The sequence below is a fragment of the Chionomys nivalis genome, chromosome 1 (genome assembly GCF_950005125.1).
Source record: "Chionomys nivalis chromosome 1, mChiNiv1.1, whole genome shotgun sequence".
Lineage (NCBI taxonomy): Eukaryota > Metazoa > Chordata > Mammalia > Rodentia > Cricetidae > Chionomys > Chionomys nivalis.
Window position 1 is genome coordinate 8382175 of NC_080086.1, and position 21171 is coordinate 8403345.

The following is a 21171-nucleotide window of genomic DNA, read 5'->3' on the forward strand; positions in this document are numbered from 1 at the left end:
TGCTTACCCACCAACCTAGCAATTCTGCACTGTATTCTTAAAATGCTTGAGAGAGCAGACATTCTGTAATACATCTTTCCGATAATTCAGACGATGCAAAGTGGTTCAGATTGTGGACTCTTTTGCTTGAGAACCAGAGTGGTGTGTTTCTGCTCCTCGTTTGGGTGCTAAAGAAGCAGAGTTGTCTGCTTAGTACAAGTGTAACATTCGGTTTTCATGAGCACTGATGAGTGATAGTATTTGTCTGTGACACTGTGTGATCTTGGGAACAGAAGCACTGTTTAAACAATGCTATGCTAACAAAGGCACACTGTTCATGTGACTGCCACTTATTCTGTGCACATTTCTCATTTAGCTTCAAAGTGTTCAGCAGGGGACTATTACATGATTCAGCATTGGGTTACATAGGTTTTGTTGAATCAATGAAACAGATATTGCTTTGCCTCTTTTCCTCTATGGACATATTTTAAATGTATCTGAAAGGATATAATGCTTTTCACAGTAAATGTTGGTACAGTCAAGGCCCTTGTTTGTAAAACTTCTCTGAAAGAGCAAAAGCATTTTGAAAGGAATCTTCAAGGCAGTGATAAAAACTATCCGGATCATTACTTAGTGTTCATGGGAAGAGCCATTCAGTGATCTTCTGGATGTTAACTCAGACTTCTTTTTGCTAGAAAAAGAAGAGTAGATATTGAGAATGGTTATGTTTTAAGCCACTAAGGAAAAGTGAATACGGCTTTCACATGGGAGAAGAATAAGTCCTCTTAGGAATGGGTGGGGAGATCACCCCAGACTCAGGGATGCACAGGGAGAAAGACAAGAAAGAGAAGACTGACGAAAGATTGTACTGTGGATGAGGAAAAGAGAGGCAGGTGAGGAGAACTGAGAGGTGGATGTTCATCTATATTTGGTGTAGATTTATGTCGCGGTACCCCTCGGCCAGCAAGAAGGACGCAACACCAGAGCTCTTCTTGCTAAGCAGTTTATTCAGAACTTTATTCACAACAATCTTTCTCTCTCTCTCTCTCTCTCTCTCTCTCTCTCTCTCTCTCTCTCTCTCTCTCTCCCTGGGCAAACCTCTCCCAGCCCTTAAGTAGGCCCGGGCTGCCAACCCCAGATTGCCAGGAGGGCACTGCCCATAGGTCCACGCATATGCAAGCAGCTGACAATCATTGCGTGATAATAGCATGAATCAGGCCTAGTTGATATTAGGAGGTGATTATCACAGAGAGCACTCGCTTTCGGGATCGCGGAGGGCGGGAGTCAGCACCATCAGGTGCGACTCCACGCAGCTCTCTACACATAGCCATCAGGTGCAGCTCCATGCAGCTCTCTACAGATTTAAATCATGGGAGTCTTTTCTCTACTGGAAATCGATCCCTCCTGCCATTCTTTCCACCACCAGTATCAGCTCCTCTGAGGAAGTAAAGTGGTCTTGAAGGTTTGAGTCTGGGGTTTCATTGCTATGTCTGTTCATAACTGCCTAGACAGTCCCTATAATTTTCATCCATATCCTATGAATTTTCTTTCCTATTTCCCTAATAAGTATATTGTGCCTCAGCAGATATGGTCCCATTCTATCCCAGTGCACCTTAATTTATTTATATTTATTTACTGAAAATTTTATCTTTTCCAGGAGACGCATAGGTTCCTAGGAATCTAGGTGTTGACTGAGGTGTCTAATAGAACTTCACTTCTCTATGCACAGGAAGCTTTTCTTGTTCTTTGTTTCATCTTGGTGCTTCATGCCGTGATTGGCACATATTAGGTGTTCAGTAGTATTCATGGCACATATTAGGTGTTAAGTATATACAACTACAGTCATACATAATTACCCTGTTGTGACTGATATTTGGAACTTTTTGGCAAACATTTTAAATGTAAACGTTTATAAACTTAGAGCTCTTCTGGATTACTGGTTAAATGGATGTTGTTTAGAGGGTTTTCATAAATTAGAGCTGTGGATACTGTAGCCGCCTCGACGGGTCACTCTGTCTAGGGTTTGTAACCCACCTGGCTGGTCAGTTATTCCAGGGTCACGGAGAGGCACCACCTAAAAGACATAGGCTGATAAGAGGAAGAAGGCTAAGCATATTTGTCAAAGCCTCCCTTTATTAGAGTCATGGTTACAGCTTATATAGCCCCTGGATGAGGAGCTTGGGGGGCTGGGGCATGGGACCTTGCCACGTGGTCCATGCCCGTCACGTAGTCCAAGAGGTTACGATCGGTCAGGTCAAGATTCCTTGGCCAGGAAGTCACAAGGTGACCCACCTAGTTCTCTAGATAGTCTGGAATGTGAGGCAGGTTTCGCTAACAGATAGCTCTCTATTAACAGTTAATTTGGGTGTGGGATAGGCTTGGTCAATAAAACTATTCTCAATACAATTGAGAAGTAGAGCTCTCTGCAAAACTCCTCACGGTGGTGCTTCCTGTAAATTTTGGGGGGACACGGCTCCTGACAGGATACAGCTGAGAAATCATACAAGTATGGTTAAATAGGTTTTCTCGAATAAATGTGAAATTAAAATATTTTGGTGGTGATGAAAACTACTCTACGTTTAAGACACAGACTAAGTAGATTGACAAGACTAGTACTTTTGAATGGAACATAAGTCACTTTTCTTCATTGCATATGAATACTAATATCTACATATAACTTATATAGGGAGGGACATTTTTGTCCATATATAACATATAGGTCATACATAACCATGTATAATTCTTTGTTTACGTGTCTGTTCTTTTCCTAAACCCTATATTTTTAAACCTGGAAGTGTTGGATTTGTCCCCAATTGTAGACTTACTTGTTTTTACTTTCTTGACTAAAATTCTGTATCTCCCCAGGTTTCTGTGAATCAACAGTGGCCTAGAAAACTGTTTCTCTTTTTGAGACATCGGGGAAGTCTGGGAGTGTAAAGACCTCAAGAAGGAAGCCTGGCCAAACAGATTTAGTTGGCTCAGTGAGGCAGAGGTTGTGAACAAACACAGCGGATGTCTTCATGCTCTTAAACGCAGCATTCTTCAAGTGAGTTCAAAGGGCTTCACCAGGGTCTAATTTGCTTTGCTAAAGAATCAAAAATCTTTATTTTAACAACACTGTCATTAGCTTAAGGGCAGAACCTAACACGTTCTGAGACTATCTTTAATATCACCAAAGACTAAGTATAGTTATTTGCGTTGGCTTTTTCAACAGAAATCAAACAAACCAAATCTTTTCCTATGGCATAATTTTTAAGATCAGTCAGAATAAAACACTTCCTGGAAAATTTTATAACATTCAGGATACTGGTTAAATTGTTCCTTTTCAAGTGGTGTGTGTGTGTGTGTGTGTGTGTGTGTGTATGTGTGTGTGTGTGAGAGAGAGAGAGGGAGACAGACAGAGACAGAGCAATGTATATGTTTATGTATAAGGTTTGTGTGTGTGTGCTTGCAGGTGCACATATACAGGTGTCCATATCATGGAGGCCACCAGTCAATACTGAATATCTTCCTCTAGACATTATGAAACTTTAGTCTCTTCACTGAACTTGTCTGTTGTTCACTTGGTACACTGCAGTGATCCTGCTGTCTGTGTTCTCCCACGGTTGGGCTTACAGGAAGGTCCAGAGAAGTTCAGCCTTTTACTTCATTGCTATGAATTCAAACTAAGATCTTCAAATCAAACACGTTACCTGCTGAACCACCTCCACAGCTGTGCTTGACAGTTTCATATCAACTTGACACCGGCTAGGGTCATTTGGGGACAGGGAACCTCAACTGAGAAAGTGACCCAAGGAGCTTGACTGATGGTCTAGCTTGTGGTGTGTTTTCTTGATCCATGTGGGAGGGAGGACCCAGCTCATTGTGAGTGGAACCAACCTGGCAGGCAGTTCTGGGTTGTATAAGAAGGCAGGCAGTATAGGCCATGAGGAGCAAAGTAGGAAGCAATGTTACTTTATGGCCTCTGCCTCAGCTACTGCATCCAGGTTGCTACTGGGAGTTCTTGCCCTGACTTCCCTGGGTTATGAACTGTGATATAGAACTGTGAGCAGAAGGAAACCCTTTCCTCTATAATTTGCTTTTGATCCTTGTATTTTATCACAGCAATAGAAACCCAGAGTAAGAAGATACCCTATACCCCTGTGGTTTTTCTGTAGTCAGGGTCTGATCTGATGTCATTGCTCCTGATACTGATGAAGGCCTGAGCTGCCACTTGGGGCCATGTTGGTGTCTGAGGGCCAATCTGCTGTGGTGTCCTTGCTGATCAGAGTTGCCTGCACTGCTACCTGGGGTTCTTGTGACAACTGAGTCTGGGAAGCTTCCAGGACCATGTCTGGGCCCCAAATCCTACCATAGTTGGGGTCTGTGATGTGTGTGGCTCAGGGTACCACCAAAGGCCATATGAATGTCTGGAGTCTGGATAGTCACTCGAGAACATGTTGTGTATGAGAACCTTGCTGCTGCTGGGGTCATATTGATCTGGGTGGTCTGTGCTGCTACTGGGGCCCTGATGATGTCCATGCCTGAGCAGCTGTTGAGGGCATGTCTAAGTCCATGTTCTTGTTGCAGCTGGGGTCTGTGATGATGCTCATGGTCTGTGTTACCATAGGGACTTTTAGGAACCATCCATGTTGAAATCCAAGTGTCCTGCTGAGTCAGCCTGTCCTTTACTGACCCTGGGATAGCTGGCCCTACTCCTAGCTGGACATTTCAGCAGGAGAGTTTGTCCCATCCCCCCATGAGAAAGCTGCCTCTCTGACTCCACTCCCACACTTGGGAGAGAAGTCTACACCTTACCATAGGCATGGGAGAGCTGGCTCCACACCTCATGTGAGGTGATTGGTACCAGTGACCTGGACCAACCAGCTCAGCTACCACCCAGACCCACATCCTGGGCCTTGAGTTGGCCTATCCTGAAATCTACCCATCTATGACATGGTGAAGTGTGCGAAGGGACTGATCTTGCAGAAAAATAATTGCAACTTCCCCATGTCTTGGGGTATCAGCAGGATATCTGAGAGAAGATTTAGTGAGGGTCCAGTGATAGTGGTGTGCCAGCGGCCTTGAGCCAGACCAATATCTCATTAAAACGTAATGATCACTGTTTTGAGTGGCAGTGAAGCCACCCTAAGCCCACCCTTCATCTCTTTCATCTCTTCAGATGGTGACTAAGACAGGTCAGAGCTGGCAGGCTGACCAGCCATACAAATACCCAGGCCCGGCACCACCCCAACGTCCACCCCATATGTCATCTGTTCAGGAACGGGAGGCGTCATTCCTTTGGATTTAGGGTTGCAGGGTCTCCAGGACCCAGGACAGCACCTGGATGTGCAGGAAGAGTCCCAGTGAGGACCCAAGTGTCACTGCTATGGCAGAGACCAAGGGCCTCAAACCAGACCAATGATTTTTTTCTTTTGAAAAATGCCTGCATGTAAAAATATGTGGATAAAAGTGTGGTGTAAAAGTGCGTGACTCACTGTGTCACACTGTAGCTTCCATGATGAGATTTCTTCCTTCTTTCTTTTTTCTCCTCTTTTCCTATTATATTTCATTCTATGGTGGGGAGGGATATGGATGGAACCAGTAGGCATGATATAAAAGACACAAAGAATAAATATAAGAGACAAAACCAAAAAAAAAAATGAACATTTTGTGGGTGAGGCTTATTGGACAAAAGAGTATACTGCACAATACACCATGGCTCCTGTTGAAGGGAGCTGTGGGCAGCATTCCCGCCTGGCTCCTGGTCGCCTGGCTAGCTCATGCCCCAAAATAACAACACACAAACTGTATTCTTTTAAACACTGCTTGGCCCATTATATCTAGCCTCTTCTTGGCTAATTCTCATGTATTAATTTAGCCCATTTCTAATAATTTGTGTAGCACCCCAAGGTACGCTTACTGGGAAGATTCTAGCCTACATCCATCCCGGGTCGGAGCTTCATCGCGTCTGACCCAGAGAGCAGAGCTAAGGTATATGAGCTCACTTCCTCTTCCTCCCAGCATTCTGTTCTGCTTACTCCACCCACCTATATTCTAACCTATGAGGGCCAAGCAGTTTCTTTATTAATTAACCAATGACCTTCCTCCATCAGGCTCCTTATGCCACTAGCGTGAATGAAGTGGTATTGGAAGGATTGAGGAGCAACGTATTTTTTTTAAATTAGTTTTTAGAGGGCATGGTTCAGGTTTGAGGGGCAGATATGGAGTGACAGGGAGATAAGTGACATTGGGGTACATGTTGTAAAATTCCCAAAAATCAGTAAAGAATTAACTTTAAAAACTATTTTCTAAAAAGATACACCCCAGTCCTAAGAGAGTTTTTATTAATGATTTGTTGTGAAGTGAATATTTTATTAAACAACTATCTGTTTGTTCTCTTGCAAAGCCAGCAATAAGGCATTTAAAGCATAGGCATCTGGCAACCATCAGAAGAAGACCATGGCAGAACCTGATAAAAGAGTTGTAACTCATGGGGTGAGATGCTTTTCCAAGATCAAGGTATGGATTGTATTCATGTGTGTATGAATGAGAGTCTTTGAAAAAAACTTTAATAGTCCTTGTGACATTGCTACATTGCTCAGCTTACATGAAGCTTTCCAACAGAAAAGCCATTTTACCTAATTTGTTATTTTCTTGCCTTAAAGAAGTTGGTTTTATAATTAGGGCTGTCTGACCAGGATAATTTATCCAGGAAACTTCATAAGAATGATTTAGAGCAATGGTTCTCTATTTGTGTGTCATTGTGACTTTAGGGGTTCTCTTTCACAGGAGTCTCATATCAGATATTCTGCCTATCAGATATCTACCTTATGATTCATCACAGTAGGAAAATTACAGTTATGAAATAGCAATTAAAAATAATTTTATGGTTGGGGATCAACAGAACATGATGTACTGTGTTAAAGTGTACAGCAATAGGAAGGTTGAGAAACACTGATTTAGTACGCCTTAATGGAGCATGGGGTTTAAAATATTTGAGGTGTGAATGGAATTATACTGTGCTGGAATTTAGTCTGAGGTCAGAGGTCAGTTCAGTGGGAGCCCTCAGGAGTTTCCAACAGAAGGTCAGGGGTCACAGCTAAGAAACAGGTCTCCAGCAGAGGTTCTGTGTTTATTAATATGCAAAGATGAGCTCATGATCTAGTCAGAGGAATATAGTCTATGAGTTTTGACAATATTAAAATCATTTTGTAAGAGAAAATATCCATCCTGTTTACTATTTGGGTGATTTTCAATAGTTTTGAGATAGTTGTCCTTCTCACAGTTCTAAAGACATCTTTGTATGATCATCAAATATGAATGTGCATTAACTCAGGGACTCTGAGCACTGCCTAGTCTCTGCAGAGCCCCTCCCAGGCTGCTGCCTCCTGAGTCATCCAATCACAAGCTCATTTACCTTATTCACCTGCAGTGGACTCCATACACTAATGCAAAAGAGAGGAGGCCTCAGACTCAGCCCTGGAAAGTGTTTTTACCTGCAGTGATGCATGAATTATTGAAACCCAGCCTGCTCAAGTTATCCTCCAATTCTCATTTTCTGAGGAGCCCAAGACCCTTGGTCCTCACCTTTGCCAGATGCTTACTAGATGTGTCACATCAAAGACCTGTATTTTGAGATCTGTATTTTGTTTAAAGCCATCTTAAATTCACAAGTAAGATACCACCTTTGCAGGGCAAGTTCCGGACCTAGGAAATTAGCCTAGTGAGACCTGCAGGCCCCAGGCTTTAGAAACAATTAGTATTTCCTTTGTTAGTCAACAATCACAGACCTCAGTATTTCCTTACCAGCTAGGGATGTCTCCGGACCTGAATTCCAGCAGACCTGACACCCTCCCCTCCTCCTTGCCCATTTGCTATGTACAGCTTCTGAGAATTAATAAAACATGGCTTGATCAGAAATCCTGTCTTGCTGTCATTTCTTGTGTTTCTTGTCCCCTCCATTCCTCTTCCTCCTCTAGGTTTATCAGGACCCCCATTCAAATCCCGCTGGCCAGGATATGTTTCTACTTTAGCTTAGTCCATCTATACTTTAAGTCCTATGTTTTAAGATAAAAAAAAAAGCATTCTGAGACCTGTGTGAATATCCCTCTCTGTGTGCATCTATGTCTCTCTATGTGTGTGAGTGCTCATCCTTCAGTGCCATCCTATACTAGCGGCATGAGGAATTAGACCCAGATGCTCAACACACCAGGCAATTCCTCTGTCCCTGATCCCTACCACCTTCTCCAATTTAACATATTTCAATTACTTTAAACTTATGTTTTATTTTATGTATATGGATACTTTTTCCCCCATATAAGTTGGTGTCCCACTTGTGTGTCTGGTGTCCTTGGAGGCCAGAAGAAGGTGTTGGATCTCCTGGAATTGGAGTTGTAGGTGGCTTTGAAACACAGTGTAGGTGCTAGGAATGGAACACAGGTCCTTAGCAAGAGCTAAAAGTGATCTCAACTGCTGAGCCCCATCTTAGTTACCAATATAATTAGCATTTGTAGAGAAATATCATCAGATACCATATACTTTCTACTTCTCAAAGTTCATCTTTGGTTACTGACTTTGTTAAGGTTTCTATTGCTGTGAGGACATACCATGACCACTGCAACTCATAAAGAAAAACACCTAGTTGAGGCTGGCTTACAGGCTCAGAGGTTTAGCCCATAATCATCATGGTGGGAAGCACTGGGGCCCAGTGAAGATATGGTCCTAGAGAAGGCTCCAAGAGTTCTACATTCAGTATTGCAGGCAACAGGAAGAGAGTGACACTGGGCCCAACTAGAGCTTCTGAAACTGCAAAGCTCACCCTCATTAACACACTTTCTCCAACAAGGCCACAGCTACCAATAGTGCCACTACTTGGTGGCCAGGCATTTAAACCTATGAGCTTATGGAGCCATTCCTTCCTGATCGAGCCACCACAGTTACTTTGGAGTTCAACAACAGTAGACACTGGTGTGCAGTTTAAATGTTAAAACCATGGATTTACAAGTCAAAATTTAGAGGTTATTGTTGAAAAAGAATTAGAGTTCTCTGACCTTAGAACTGTCTATAATGTTAGGGTGGTCAAATGGTCTACAGTGCCAGACTGAAGCTCCTGCTTCTTAAATTTAGAAAACAATCATTAAGGAAAGTGTCCTTAGACAGGGGATATAATGGCCTTAATGACCTTCAGTCGTGCACAGACTAATGACCTTACCAGGCACCAATGATTAGTTCTTACACAGTGTCTACATAGGTGGCTCTGGTTAAGGTACATGGAACAAAAAAAAAAAAAAAAATGAAACCAAAACTCATACATCTTGCAATGGGACTGCAAAGAATAATGTTGATGAAGAAGAGAGGGGGAGAATTGCCTCTCACTTTTTTTTAAATGCTTTCTTCCTAGATGTTTCTGTTGGCATTGACATGGGCATTTGTTTCCAAATCGCTATCAGGAACTTATATGAATTCCATGCTCACACAAATAGAGAGACAGTTTGATATCCCCACATCTATAGTTGGATTTATCAATGGGAGCTTTGAGATTGGTGAGTTATTTTTACATTTACTTATTACTATATATTGACATTCTCTCTTTATTTCGTACATTAACTATTTGATATGACTGAGCTACATGCTTGCTGGTATGACTGAATAGCCTGATCATTTGTGAAGATGAGGATGCTTCCCTGTGTTTGAGTTGTGTCAGACATACTTACTAAGAAGAATGAATGAGTTTTAGTCCCTATTTTGGGTGATGAACTGGAATGTGAAAGTACAAAGGGAGAAGGAGAGAAAGATGCCGTCTATACACAAAGTTTCCTGGAAATCTTGGTGCCTCTCATCTCTAGTTTAATCATAATTTTTACTTCACTTGCTGTGACATTGCCATAATGTGTTCACTGAAAACAGCAAAGAAAACTAGGATGGTGAGGTAGTTAATCCACAGAGGATGCTCTTGTCTGTCTCTCAGGATCAAACATTTTAGTGCTTGCTTTACCGTCCATATCCTAGGCCTCCCAGTGCAGTCAGGATGAATGCCTTACACAGACATTATACAAATTCTAGTGTAATGTCTTAGTTGTAGCAAGTGCTGTTCGTTGGTGATCCAAGGTCTATGGGACACACTGTGCTAGGGAAGCCAGTCTCCTGAAGGAGTAAAGGTTTTCCACATGGAGAAATGGACAAGTAAATATGAAGGAGAGATGTGTGCAGAAGGTGAAGCATCAAAGAGTTTGTGCCAGGATGAAGTTAGCCTAGTGTTATAGAAAGGAGAAAGAATGCTTTTCCTTTCAAACATTAGAGATTTCAGACAAGACCCAGTGCACTCAGGGAAGTACAGCCATAGACCAGAAAGGTGCACAGAGAGTTCAAATACTGGGTATCTTGGGACATTACCTTCTGCAAGATGGCCTCACTGACAGGGACTTTGGAAACAGGCTGTCATAAGGGTAACAAGGATATAAAGATAGGACACACTCCCATTCAAAACCAAGCAACAGCTCACCTACATAGATAGCAGATTAGAGATAAATAGAATTGGACGTAGATAAAGTTTTCAAATATCTTTCAAATATTTAAGATCACTTAGAGATCTGCCAAGTCATCAAAGAAGTGTGTTTGAGTTTTCTAGTCTTTCCTTGATAGTGTGAACAAGAAAATTGCTCATCAAACAAAAAATAAGTAGTTTGTGGAGAGCTCACTTATGTATTTGCTTCTTTTCAATTCCCCTTTTTCTGTCAATAATGCCAAATGCTGTAGGAAGTCTTACAGCTAGTGGTTACCTGCCCACTGGGGTATGGCCTCTTATACTGTATATGCCAACATAGAGCATGCATTTGGCCTCTTTTCTAGCCTCTCTGTTCCTGGTTGCAGATTTTGGTTTCTGATGTCGTTCAAGCAGAGGATTCTGATTTGTGAGATTACCCCTAAATAAATAACCATCTATTTCTCAATTCTGAGCTAATGTGGGATTTATTTTAAGTGTCCTTCTTCAGCCAAAGATTTAGCCCAGGGCCTCCCACACATCAGACAACCATTCTCATTCTATCCTCAGCCTTGATTTATTTTTATTTTCTTTTTTCTTTTTTTTTATTTATTCTTTTTAAATTAAAATTTCTGCCTCCTCCCCGTTTCCCATTTCCCTCCCCCACCTCCCACACATCGCCCCCTCCCCCCACTCCCCTCCTCCTCTTCCCTCTCCTCTCCCCCTCCCCCCACTCCATTCCCCCTCCCTCTAGGTACTGGAAATTCTTGGTAAGTTGTTCCAACTGGTCTTGACCTCACTTGACCAGGTGACTTTGATCTTGTAGTCTTCCTCTCCTAGCCATCCCCTAACCCGTGACTGTGGATGGCAGATGCCACCAGTCACACCTGTTCTTTCATCTCTTAAACATTATTCTCTCTGTCAGAATGGGGCTTCACACTGAGTTTCTTTAAACCTAAACTTTTTCCTAAACCAGGGAGTTGAATTTTGGGTTTGACTTTTTGACCTCAGCAATCTAGTCCTAAGATCCAGTTGGACTGTTAGGACTCTGACCTTTTCTCTGTTTAACAGGGTCTAAGTAAAGATGTGACAATAGAAGCAGACATCCAACTCAGCCATGTTGAGCAATAAAGGAGTTTTTGAATAGTAAGTTAAAAAACATGAATCCATTTGACTCTGCAAAGAGCAGGCATGAGAGCAGAAGTCAGAGGTGATGTGCAGGTTGACACCCGATTTTGTGTCCATTCCGAAGGGCTATATAATCCTGAACAGAGCCCTGAATATTCTCCACAATGGAGGAGAACCTTCCCTCAGGTCATGATATGTATATCTATATCCATATATTAAAACTATACACAAATTATATCTATAATTATATATATTAAAACAATACACAAACCTCCTAAGCACCCATTCCTGTATTCTTTTTTATTTTTTCCTTTTTATTTTTTTAAAAGAAAACAGACTATCCTTTTTCATTATGCATACCAATCCAAGTTCACACGCCCTCCCCTCCTCCCATTCCCTCCACACATGCCCCCCACCATCTACTTCTCAAAGAGGGTAAGGTACATTGCTTTGGGAAATATCCAAGGCCCTCCCTATTATATCTAGGCTGAGCAAGGTACCCATTCAAAGAGAATAGTTTCCCAAAAAGCCAGTACAAGCAGTAGGAATAAACACTGGTGCCACTGCCAGTGGCCCCTCAGTCTACTTCAGCCATGCAACTGTCAACCACATTGAGAGGGACTAGTTTGGTCCTATGCTTGTTTTTCCCGGCTCTGGCTGAGCTCCCATTCGCCCAGGTAGACTGTTCCAGTAAGTGTCCCCATCATGGTCTTGACCTCTTTGTTCATAATCTCATTCCTCCCACTTCTCAACTGGACTTTGGGAACTCAGTCAAGTGCTCTGTTACAGGTCTCTGCCTTTGTTTCCATCAGTTGCTGGATGAAGGTCCTATGGTGATACTTAAGATGTTCATCAGTCTGACTACAGGGCAAGGCCAGTTGGGGCACCCTCTCTTCTATTGCTTAGGGTCTTAGCTGGGGTCATTCTTGTGGATTCCTGGAAATTTCTCTAGAGCCGGGTTTCTTGCTAGCTCCATAATGGCTCCCTCAATCACAATATCTCTTTCTTTGCTCTCATCTCTGTCCTTACTCCATCTCAACCATCCCATTCCCTCAAGTTCTCCTCACTCCTCCCCTTCTTTCCTTCTCTTTCTCTCCCACCCTCTCTTTTCTCCCTACCCCCATGTTCCCAATTTTGTTAGGCAATCTTGTCTGTTTTGACTTTCCAGGTGGATCTGTATGTTTTTCTTAGGGTTCACCTGGTTTCTTAGCTTCTCTAGGATCATGAATGATAGGGTCAATATTCCTTGGTTAATAGCTAGTGTCTACTTATGAGTGAATACATATCATATTAATCTTTTTAGGTCTGGGATACCTCACTCAGGATGGTGTTTTCTAGTTCTATTCACTTGCGTGGAAATTTAAAGATGTCATTTTTTTTTTTTACCACTGTGTAGGACTCTAATGTGTAAATGTGCCACATTTTCTTTATCCATTCTTTGGCTGAGGGGCATCAAGGTTGTTTCCAGGTTCCTGCTATTACAAATCATGCTACTATGAACATAGTTGAACAAATAAATGCCTTTGTAGTATGATTGAGCATCTTGGGTATATGCTCAAGAGTGGTATTGCTGGATCTTGTGGTAGGTTGATTCCTAATTTCCTGAGAAACCACTACACTGATTTTCAGAGTGATTGTAGAAGTTTGCATTCCCATCAGCAATGGATGAGTGTTCCCCTTACTCCACATCCTTTCCAGCATAAGCTATCATTGGTGTTTTTGATTTTAGCCATTCTGACAGGTGTAAGATAGTATCTTAGAGTTGTTTTGATTTGCATTTCCCTGATGGCTAAGGATGTTGAACACTTCATTAAGTGTCCTTCAGCCATTTGAGATTCTTCTGTTGCAAATTCCCTGTTTATTTTAATAGGGTTATTTTGAAGTTTGATGTCTAATTTCTTGATTTCATTATATATTTTGGAGATCAGTTCTTTGTCTGATGTGGGGTTGGTGAAGATCTTTCTCCATTTAGTAGGCTGCCTTTTGGTCTTATTGACTATATCCTTTGCTTTACAGAAGCTTCTTAGTTTCAGGAGATCCCATTTATTTATTGTTACTCTCAGCATCTGTGCTACGGTGTTATATTTAGGAAGTGGTCTCCTGTGCCCATGCATTAAAGGCTACTTTCCACTTTCTCTTCTATCAGGTTCAGTGCGATCGGATTTATACAGAGGTCTTTAATCCATTTGGACTTGAGTTTTGTGCGTGAAGATAGATATGGATCAATTTTCATTCTTCTACATGTTGACATCCAGTTATGCCAGTACCATTTGTTGAAGATGCTTTCTTTCTTTCCATTGTATAATTTTATCTTTTTTTCAAAAATCAGGTGTTCATAGGTGTGTGGATTAATACCTGGGTCTTCGATTCCATTGGTCAACCTCTCTGTTTTTATGCCAATACTAAGCTGTTTTCGTTACTGTAGTTCTGCAATAGAGCTTGATATCAGAGATGGTGATGCCTCTAGAAGTTCCTTTATTGTACAGGATTGTTTTCACCCTCCTGGGTTTTTTGTTTTTCCATATGAAGTATATGAGTATTGTTCTTTCCAAGTTTATGAAAAATTATGTTGGGATTTTGATGGGGGTTGCACTGAATCTATAAATTGCTTTTGTTAGGATTGACATTTTTATTATGTTGATCCTATCTATCTAAGAGCATGGTGTTACCCCAAGATATTTTATGTTATTTGTGGCTATTGTGAAAGGTGATGTTTCTCTGATTTCTTCTCCAGCTTCTTTATCATTTGTATATAGGAGGGCTACTGATTTTTTTGAGTTGATCTTGTATCCTGCCACATTACTGAAGGTATTTGTTAGCTGTAGGAGTTCCCTGGTAGAGTCACTTATATATACTATCATATTATCTTCAAATAGTGAAAGTTTCACTTCTTCCTTTCCAATTTGAATCCCTTGATTTTCTTTGGTTGTCTTATTGCTATAGCCAGAACTTCAAGAACTATGTTGAATATATATATAAAGAGTGGACAGCCTTGTCTTGTTCCTGATTTTACTGGAAAAGCTTTGAGTTTCTCTCCATTTAATTTGGTATTGGCTGTCAGCTTGTTGTATATTGCTTTTTATTATGGTTAGATATGTTCCTTGTACCCCTGATATCTCCAAGACCTTTATTATGAAGAGGTGTTGGATTTTGTTGAAAGTTTTTCAGCATCTATAAATATGATCATATGTTTTTTTTTTCTTTCAGTTCATTTACATGGTGGATTATAGTGACAGATTTTTTTATGTTGTACCAGTCCCGCATCTCTGGGATGAAGTCTACTTGATCATGGAGGATGATTTTTTTTATGTGTTTTTTTATTTGGTTTGCTAGTATTTTATTGAGTATTTTTGCATCTATGTTCATGAGTGAGATTGGTCTGTTAATTCTCTTTCTTAGTTGAGTCTTTGTTTCATTATCAGGGTAACTGCAGCCTCGTAAAAAGAGTTTGGCAATGGTCTGTTTCTATTATGTGGAACACTTTGAGGAGTATAAGTATTAGCTCTTTTTGGAGTTGTGGTAGAATTTCACACTGAAACTATCCGGCCCTGGGCTTTTTTTGGTTGGAAGACTTTTGATGACTATTTCTATTTCCCTGCAGGTTATAGGTATATTTAAATTGTTCATCTAGTCTTGATTTAATTTTGGTATGTGTTACCTATCCAGAAAGCTGTCCATTTCTTTTACATTCTCCAATTATGTGGAGTACAGGTTTTTGTAACATGACCTAATGATTGTCTAAATTTCCTCAGTGTCTGATTAGTTTGGATAGGAGTTTTTATATCTTGTTGATTTTCTCAAAGAACCAGGTCTTTGTTTCATTGATTCTTTATATTGTTTTCTTTGTTTCTATCTTATTAATTTCAGCCCTCATTTTGATTATTTCCTATCTTCTACTCTTCTCGGGTGAGTCTGTTTCTTTTTGTTCTAGGGCTTTCAGGTGTGTTGTTAAGTCACTAGTGTGAACTTCCTCCACTTTCTTTATGTAGGCACTTAGTGCTTTGAACTTCCCTCTTAGCACTGCTTTTATAGTGTCCCATAGCATTGGGTAAGTTGTGCTTTCATTTTTGTTGAATTTTAGGAAGTCTTTAATTTCTTTATTTCTTCCTTGACACAGGGGTGGTTCAGTAGTTCACTGTTCAATTTTCATGATTTTGTAGGCCTTCTGCAACTGGTATTGTTGTTAAATTTTAACTTTAAACCATGGTGATCTGATAAGATACAGAAGGCTACTCCAATTTTCTTGTTTATGTGGAGGTTTGCTTTGTTATCAAGTATGTGGTCAGTTTTAGAGAAGGTACCATGAGGTGCTGAGAAGAAGGTATATTCTTTTGTGTTTGGGTGGAATATTCTATAGATGTCTGTTAAGTCCCTTTGAGTTATGACATCTGTTAGTTCTCTTATTTCTCTCTTAAGTTTCTCTCTGGTTGACTTGTCCATTGGTGAGAATGGAGTGTTGAAGTCTCCTACTATTAGTGTGTGGGGATTGATGTGCGATTTAAGCTTTAGTAATGTTTCTTTTACATATGTGGGTACTCTTGTATTAAGAGCATAGATGTTCTGGATTAAGACTTCATTTTAATGGATTGTTCCTGTTATGAGTATAAAGTGTTCTCTATTTCTGATTGATTTTAATTTGAAATCTATTTTGTTAGGTATTAGGATAGCTACACCTGCTTGTTTCTTAGGTCCATTTGATTGGAAAACCTTTTCCCAACACTTTACTCTGAGGTAGTGTCTGTCTTAGAGGTTGAAGTGTGTTTCTTGTATACAGAAGATGGCTGAATCATGTTTTTATATCCATTCCCTTAGGCTGTGTCTTTTTATAGGTGAATTGAGACCATTGATATTAAGAGATAATAATGACCAGTGATTGTTAATTCCTGTTATTTTTCAGTGGTAGTGGTTGTGTGTTTCCCTTCTTTGGGTTTTCCTGGTGGGAGGTTATCTGCTGTCTATGTTTTTGTAGGTGCAGTTAGTTTCTTTGGGTTGGGGTTTTCCTTCTAGTACTTTCTGTAGGTCTGGCTTGTGGATACATATTGTTTAAGTCTGATTTTGTCATGGAATATCTTGTTTGCTCCATCAATGGTAAGTGAAAGCTTTGCTGGGTATAGTAGTCTGGTCTTGTATCTGTGGTCTCTTAGTGTCTGTAGCACATTTGCCCAAGACCTTCTGGTTTACATGGTTTCCATTGAGAAGTTGGGTGTAATTCTGATAGGTCAACCTTTATATGTTACCTGACCTTTTTCCTTTGCAACCCTTAATATTCTTTATTCTGTATTTTGTGTTTTGGTTATTATATGGTGAGGGGACTTTTTTTGATCCAGTCAATTTGGTGTTCTGTAAGTTTCTTGTACCTTCATAGGTTGGGAAAATTTTGTTCTGTGATTTTTTTGAATATATTTTCGTGCCTTTAAGCTGGAGTCCTTCTCCTATCCCTATTATTTTTAGGTTTGGCCTTTTTATGGTGTCCAGATTTCCTGGATATTTTTTATTAAGAATTTGTCTGATTTAATGTATTCTTTGACCAATGAATTGATTTTCTCTATAGTATCTTCAACACCTGAGATTCTATCTTCCATCTCTCATATTCTGTTGGTTATACTTGCCTCTGTAGTTTCTGTTCACTTATCCAGATCTTCTATATCCAGACTTCCTTTGGTTTGAATTTTCTTTATTACCTCTATTTCAGTCTTTATGTCTTGAATTGTTTGATTCACCAGTTTGATTGTTTTTTTTCTTGTTTTTTTGGGGGGGGTTTATTTAAGGGATTTATTAATTTCTTCCAATTTTTTGTTTATCTTTTCTTTCATTCTTTAGGGGAGTTTTTCATTTCCTCTTTAAAGGTGTCCATCATCTTTATAAAGTTTCACTTAAAGTAATTTTCTTTTGCTTCTTCTGGGTTAGTATGATCAAGACCTCCTGTTGTTTGACCACTGGGTTTTGGTGTTACCATGTTGCTTTTTAGTTTGTTGGATTAATTCTTGCATTGATGCCTACCCATCTCTTCTTTCAATTTATGCTGGCAGTGTCTTTGCATCTTGGTCTAATCCTTGCAGTGGCTGTCTGAGTCTTTGGGAATTGTTCTTGGTCTGCTCTGTACTGTTAATATCTATTTCTCAAGGAGCCACTGAGGTCTCTCTTAGTCTGCTCTCTTGGTCTGCTCTCCTGGTTCACTTTCTTGGTCCACTTTATGTAGTCACAGCTTGTGCTTTAGAGTTCCTCTCTTAGTCCTCTCTCTTGGTCCTCTCTGCGGGAAACTCTATTGCTGGCTGACTAGAGAAGCTGAGGTAGGTGAGGGAGAGGCCCGAGGTTCTGCCCCACTCTGGAGGGCCTAGAGAGTGGAGTGTCCTGCTGGGTAACTGGTCACTCTTCTCTTGGTCCTGTCTGTATTGCTGGCTGACTAGAGAAGCTGAGGTAGGTGAGGGAGAGGCCCGAGGTTCTGCCCCACTCTGGAGGGCCTAGAGAGTGGAGTGTCCTGCTGGGTAACTGGTCACTCTTCTCTTGGTCCTGTCTGTATTGTAGCAAGCTGTCTTTCAGAGTTCCGCTGAGGTTGCTGGAGGGTAGGCAAGTTTGAGAGCAGGATGGGGCTTTTAGTTTGCAGAGTCTGGTGGATGGGGGTGGGAATTGGGGTAGCCTACCTTCAGGGAACTCTCCTGCTGGTTGGCCAAAGATGCTGAGGAAGTTGCCCCACTATAGAGGGTCTAGACTGTGAGGTGTTCTGCTGGGTCACTCACCTCTTGGTCCTCTCTGCATTGTAGCCAGGTGTGTTTTAGAGTTCCACCAAGGTTGCAGGAGGATAGGCGAGTTTGGGGGCAGGATGGGGCTTGTAGCTTGTGGGGTCCAGTGGACAGGGGTGGATCCATTCCTGTACTCTTAAGGTGGTTGTTAAACCCTAAGTGCAAATGTTGGAGATGATGCTGACTAAGATCGGCTAACCTATTACTGAACAAGCATTCTCATTTTTCTCTCCTAGGAAACCTTTTGCTGATTATATTCGTGAGTTATTTTGGAACAAAACTGCACAGGCCCATCATGATCGGTATTGGATGTGTGGTTATGGGCCTAGGTTGTTTCTTAATATCACTACCTCATTTCCTGATGGACCGGTGAGTATCCCACTCCTTGATGAATATTTTAGGTTCATCTTTCACTTACAGGAAATAAGGCTCAGAATTTTCTCTCTGGAAGGAACAGTGCATCCCCAACATACAGAATGCTAATATGGAAATTAAAAAATATGGTCTTCACTTTGCTGGTATGATTTGTGGATCTTGTAACCTTGGGTTTATTTAAGGTCCCATCCTGTCCATTGTCAAGTGGGAATTTGAGACACCTCTTTCATGAAGTTGAGAAACAGCTTTCATGATATTGAGACACATGAATCGATTCTCTGAACCTGCAAAAGCTTGTGTTAAGTTCTTCATCAGGACTATTTAGAAGCTCCAGTTACAAAGGAACTACAGTGGGCTGCAATCATGGGTCATTCGGGGATAGATCGGTGTCAAGGCTGTTTTAATTTTCATGTTTACTAATGAAACTTAAAACAGAAAACTGTAAAAGTAAAGTTATATTGAGTTATCTCTTACCCCTTTCCTGCTTGCTGGGGGGATGTTCTCAGTTCTTTCTTCTGTTTGCCTGTGTATCTCATTAGCTTTTAGTACCTTAATGCTAAGTGATGTAAAACTAATATTTTCTACCATAGAATTATGTTATTCTTTGTTATAGAATTCAATTTTTATCTAGATTTAATACTTATCTGATTTTTCCAATTTGATTGACTTTCTTTGTGTCTCTCATTATCTCATGGGCCTTTCAGTGACTGGTAGGGTGCACATCCCTCAACACAGGTCGGGGGCTTCAGTGTTGACCTGGTCATGCCTCTTGCTATTGTCTGTTTCATCCCACCAGCCTCTGAACTACAAAACTTGAACCCAGCTCAGGGTCATTTCCTTGTAATTCTCCATCTCTCTTTTCCTTATGAATTTGTTTGACTTCCTTTTTCCATCTTGCTCTTTCTCCTGCTTCTCCTCTACTCTTCTTAATTATTTCTTTCTTCTATCTTTCCTTTTCTTTTTAAGATTTTTTTTTATCAATTTGATGTGTGTAAGTATTTTACCCACATGTGTATAGATGCACCATGTGTATGTCTGGTGCACACAGATAACAAAAATATATTGAATTCCCTGGAACTGGAGTTACAGATGGTTGTCAGCTACCTTATAGAGCTGGAAATATGAACCCAGGTCCTCCTCAGGAGTAACAACTTCTCTTAACCACTGAGCCATCTCTCTAGACCACCCCTTCTTCTTCTTCTTCTTCTTCTTCTTCTTCTTCTTCTTCTTCTTCTTCTTCTTCTTCTTCTTCTTCTTCTTCTTCTTCTTCTTCTTCTCCTCCTTCTCCTCCTTCTCCTCCTTCTCCTCCTCCTTCTCCTCCTCCTCCTCCTCCTCCTCCTCCTCCTCCTCCTCCTCCTCCTCCTCCTCCTCCTCCTCCTCCTTCTTCTTCTTCTTCTTCTTCTTCTTCTTCTTCTTCTTCTTCTTCTTCTTCTTCTTCTTCTTCTTCTTCTTCTTTCTCTTTGAGATAGGGTCTTGCTATGAAGTCCAGGATTGTGTAGCTCAGGCTGGTCTCAACCTCTTGGTGATCCTCCTGCTTCAGCCTTCCAAGTGTTGCTATTTCGCTCTTAATTGCTCACAGGAGGAGCATCATGCCCTTTGCTTTCCTCTTTACTCTCCCTCATTTCTTTCTGTAAACAAAAAATTCCCAACAGCCTTTGGAGACATTGCCTCAAAGTCTGTGTGTTTTGGAATTAGAATTGATATTCTAACTACTCTGACTGGTTTCTCTTTTATCTCCACAGTCTGACACTAATGATGATTGGTTTAAGCCCTTTGCCTCATCAGGCGCCTTCAGTCAGAGCATTTTGTAAAGTTTTTGTACTCTTTCCTTCTTGATGATATCCTCCTCCTTCTTCTCTTCTGCAGCTGCTATTTGAGCACTAACATCTTAGATTTTATTCATATCTTGCTGTCTTTCTAATTTCAAGTCTTTGAATCTCTTGGGAACTTCCCGAGAGATTTAGTTTTGTCATCCAAGTCTTGAATGGGTTTGTCACATGTCTTATCATATCTCTAAATTTTTATTGTCAAAAACACTTCTTTACCTTGATTATCTCCTTTGAGGGAACATCTTGTTATTTTCTCAGGAATTCAGTGTCTTTTCCCTTGTGACTTTCTTTATCTTTCTCCCATGTCTCTCTGGCTCTTTACATGTAGCTTTTGTTTGTTTTTTACTTACTGTAATAGTACTGTAATAGAGTGCCCCCCACAGATGGCTCTTAGTTATTTTTTCATATTTAAGAAAGGATAACAACAGAAAGCTAACTAGAAATTCTGTATTCAAGTATAGACTTGGTTAATGGGAGACTTTTGTGTTTTTCAATAGGATGAATTGACAGGTGATTGATCTGGACTAGGTGGTGATGAGCAGAACTAGGTGGTATTTGAGCTGAACTCACTGAATTTGAGCTGTCTCACAAATGTATGTAATTTGTAATCCCAGGCAGAAATTCTCTGCACTTACTAAAGAGGTAGAAAGTTGGTTAT

General features: G+C 40.7%; 1 protein-coding gene across 2 annotated transcripts in view; it reads left to right on the top strand.

The window, feature by feature from the left end:
• Positions 1 to 21171, top strand: part of LOC130879973 (solute carrier organic anion transporter family member 1A5-like) — a 90105-nt gene that overhangs the window by 34189 nt on the left and 34745 nt on the right. Inside the window, exons 2-5 of one of the 2 annotated variants that reach the window (XM_057778789.1) lie at positions 2845 to 3025; positions 6368 to 6480; positions 9362 to 9503; positions 18546 to 18678. In XM_057778789.1, the coding sequence (XP_057634772.1) occupies positions 6421 to 6480; positions 9362 to 9503; positions 18546 to 18678 (335 nt within the window). In that variant the 5' untranslated portion in view covers positions 2845 to 3025; positions 6368 to 6420. The remainder of the gene's footprint in view (positions 1 to 2844; positions 3026 to 6367; positions 6481 to 9361; positions 9504 to 18545; positions 18679 to 21171) is intronic. The other variant, XM_057778794.1, reaches the window with a different exon arrangement.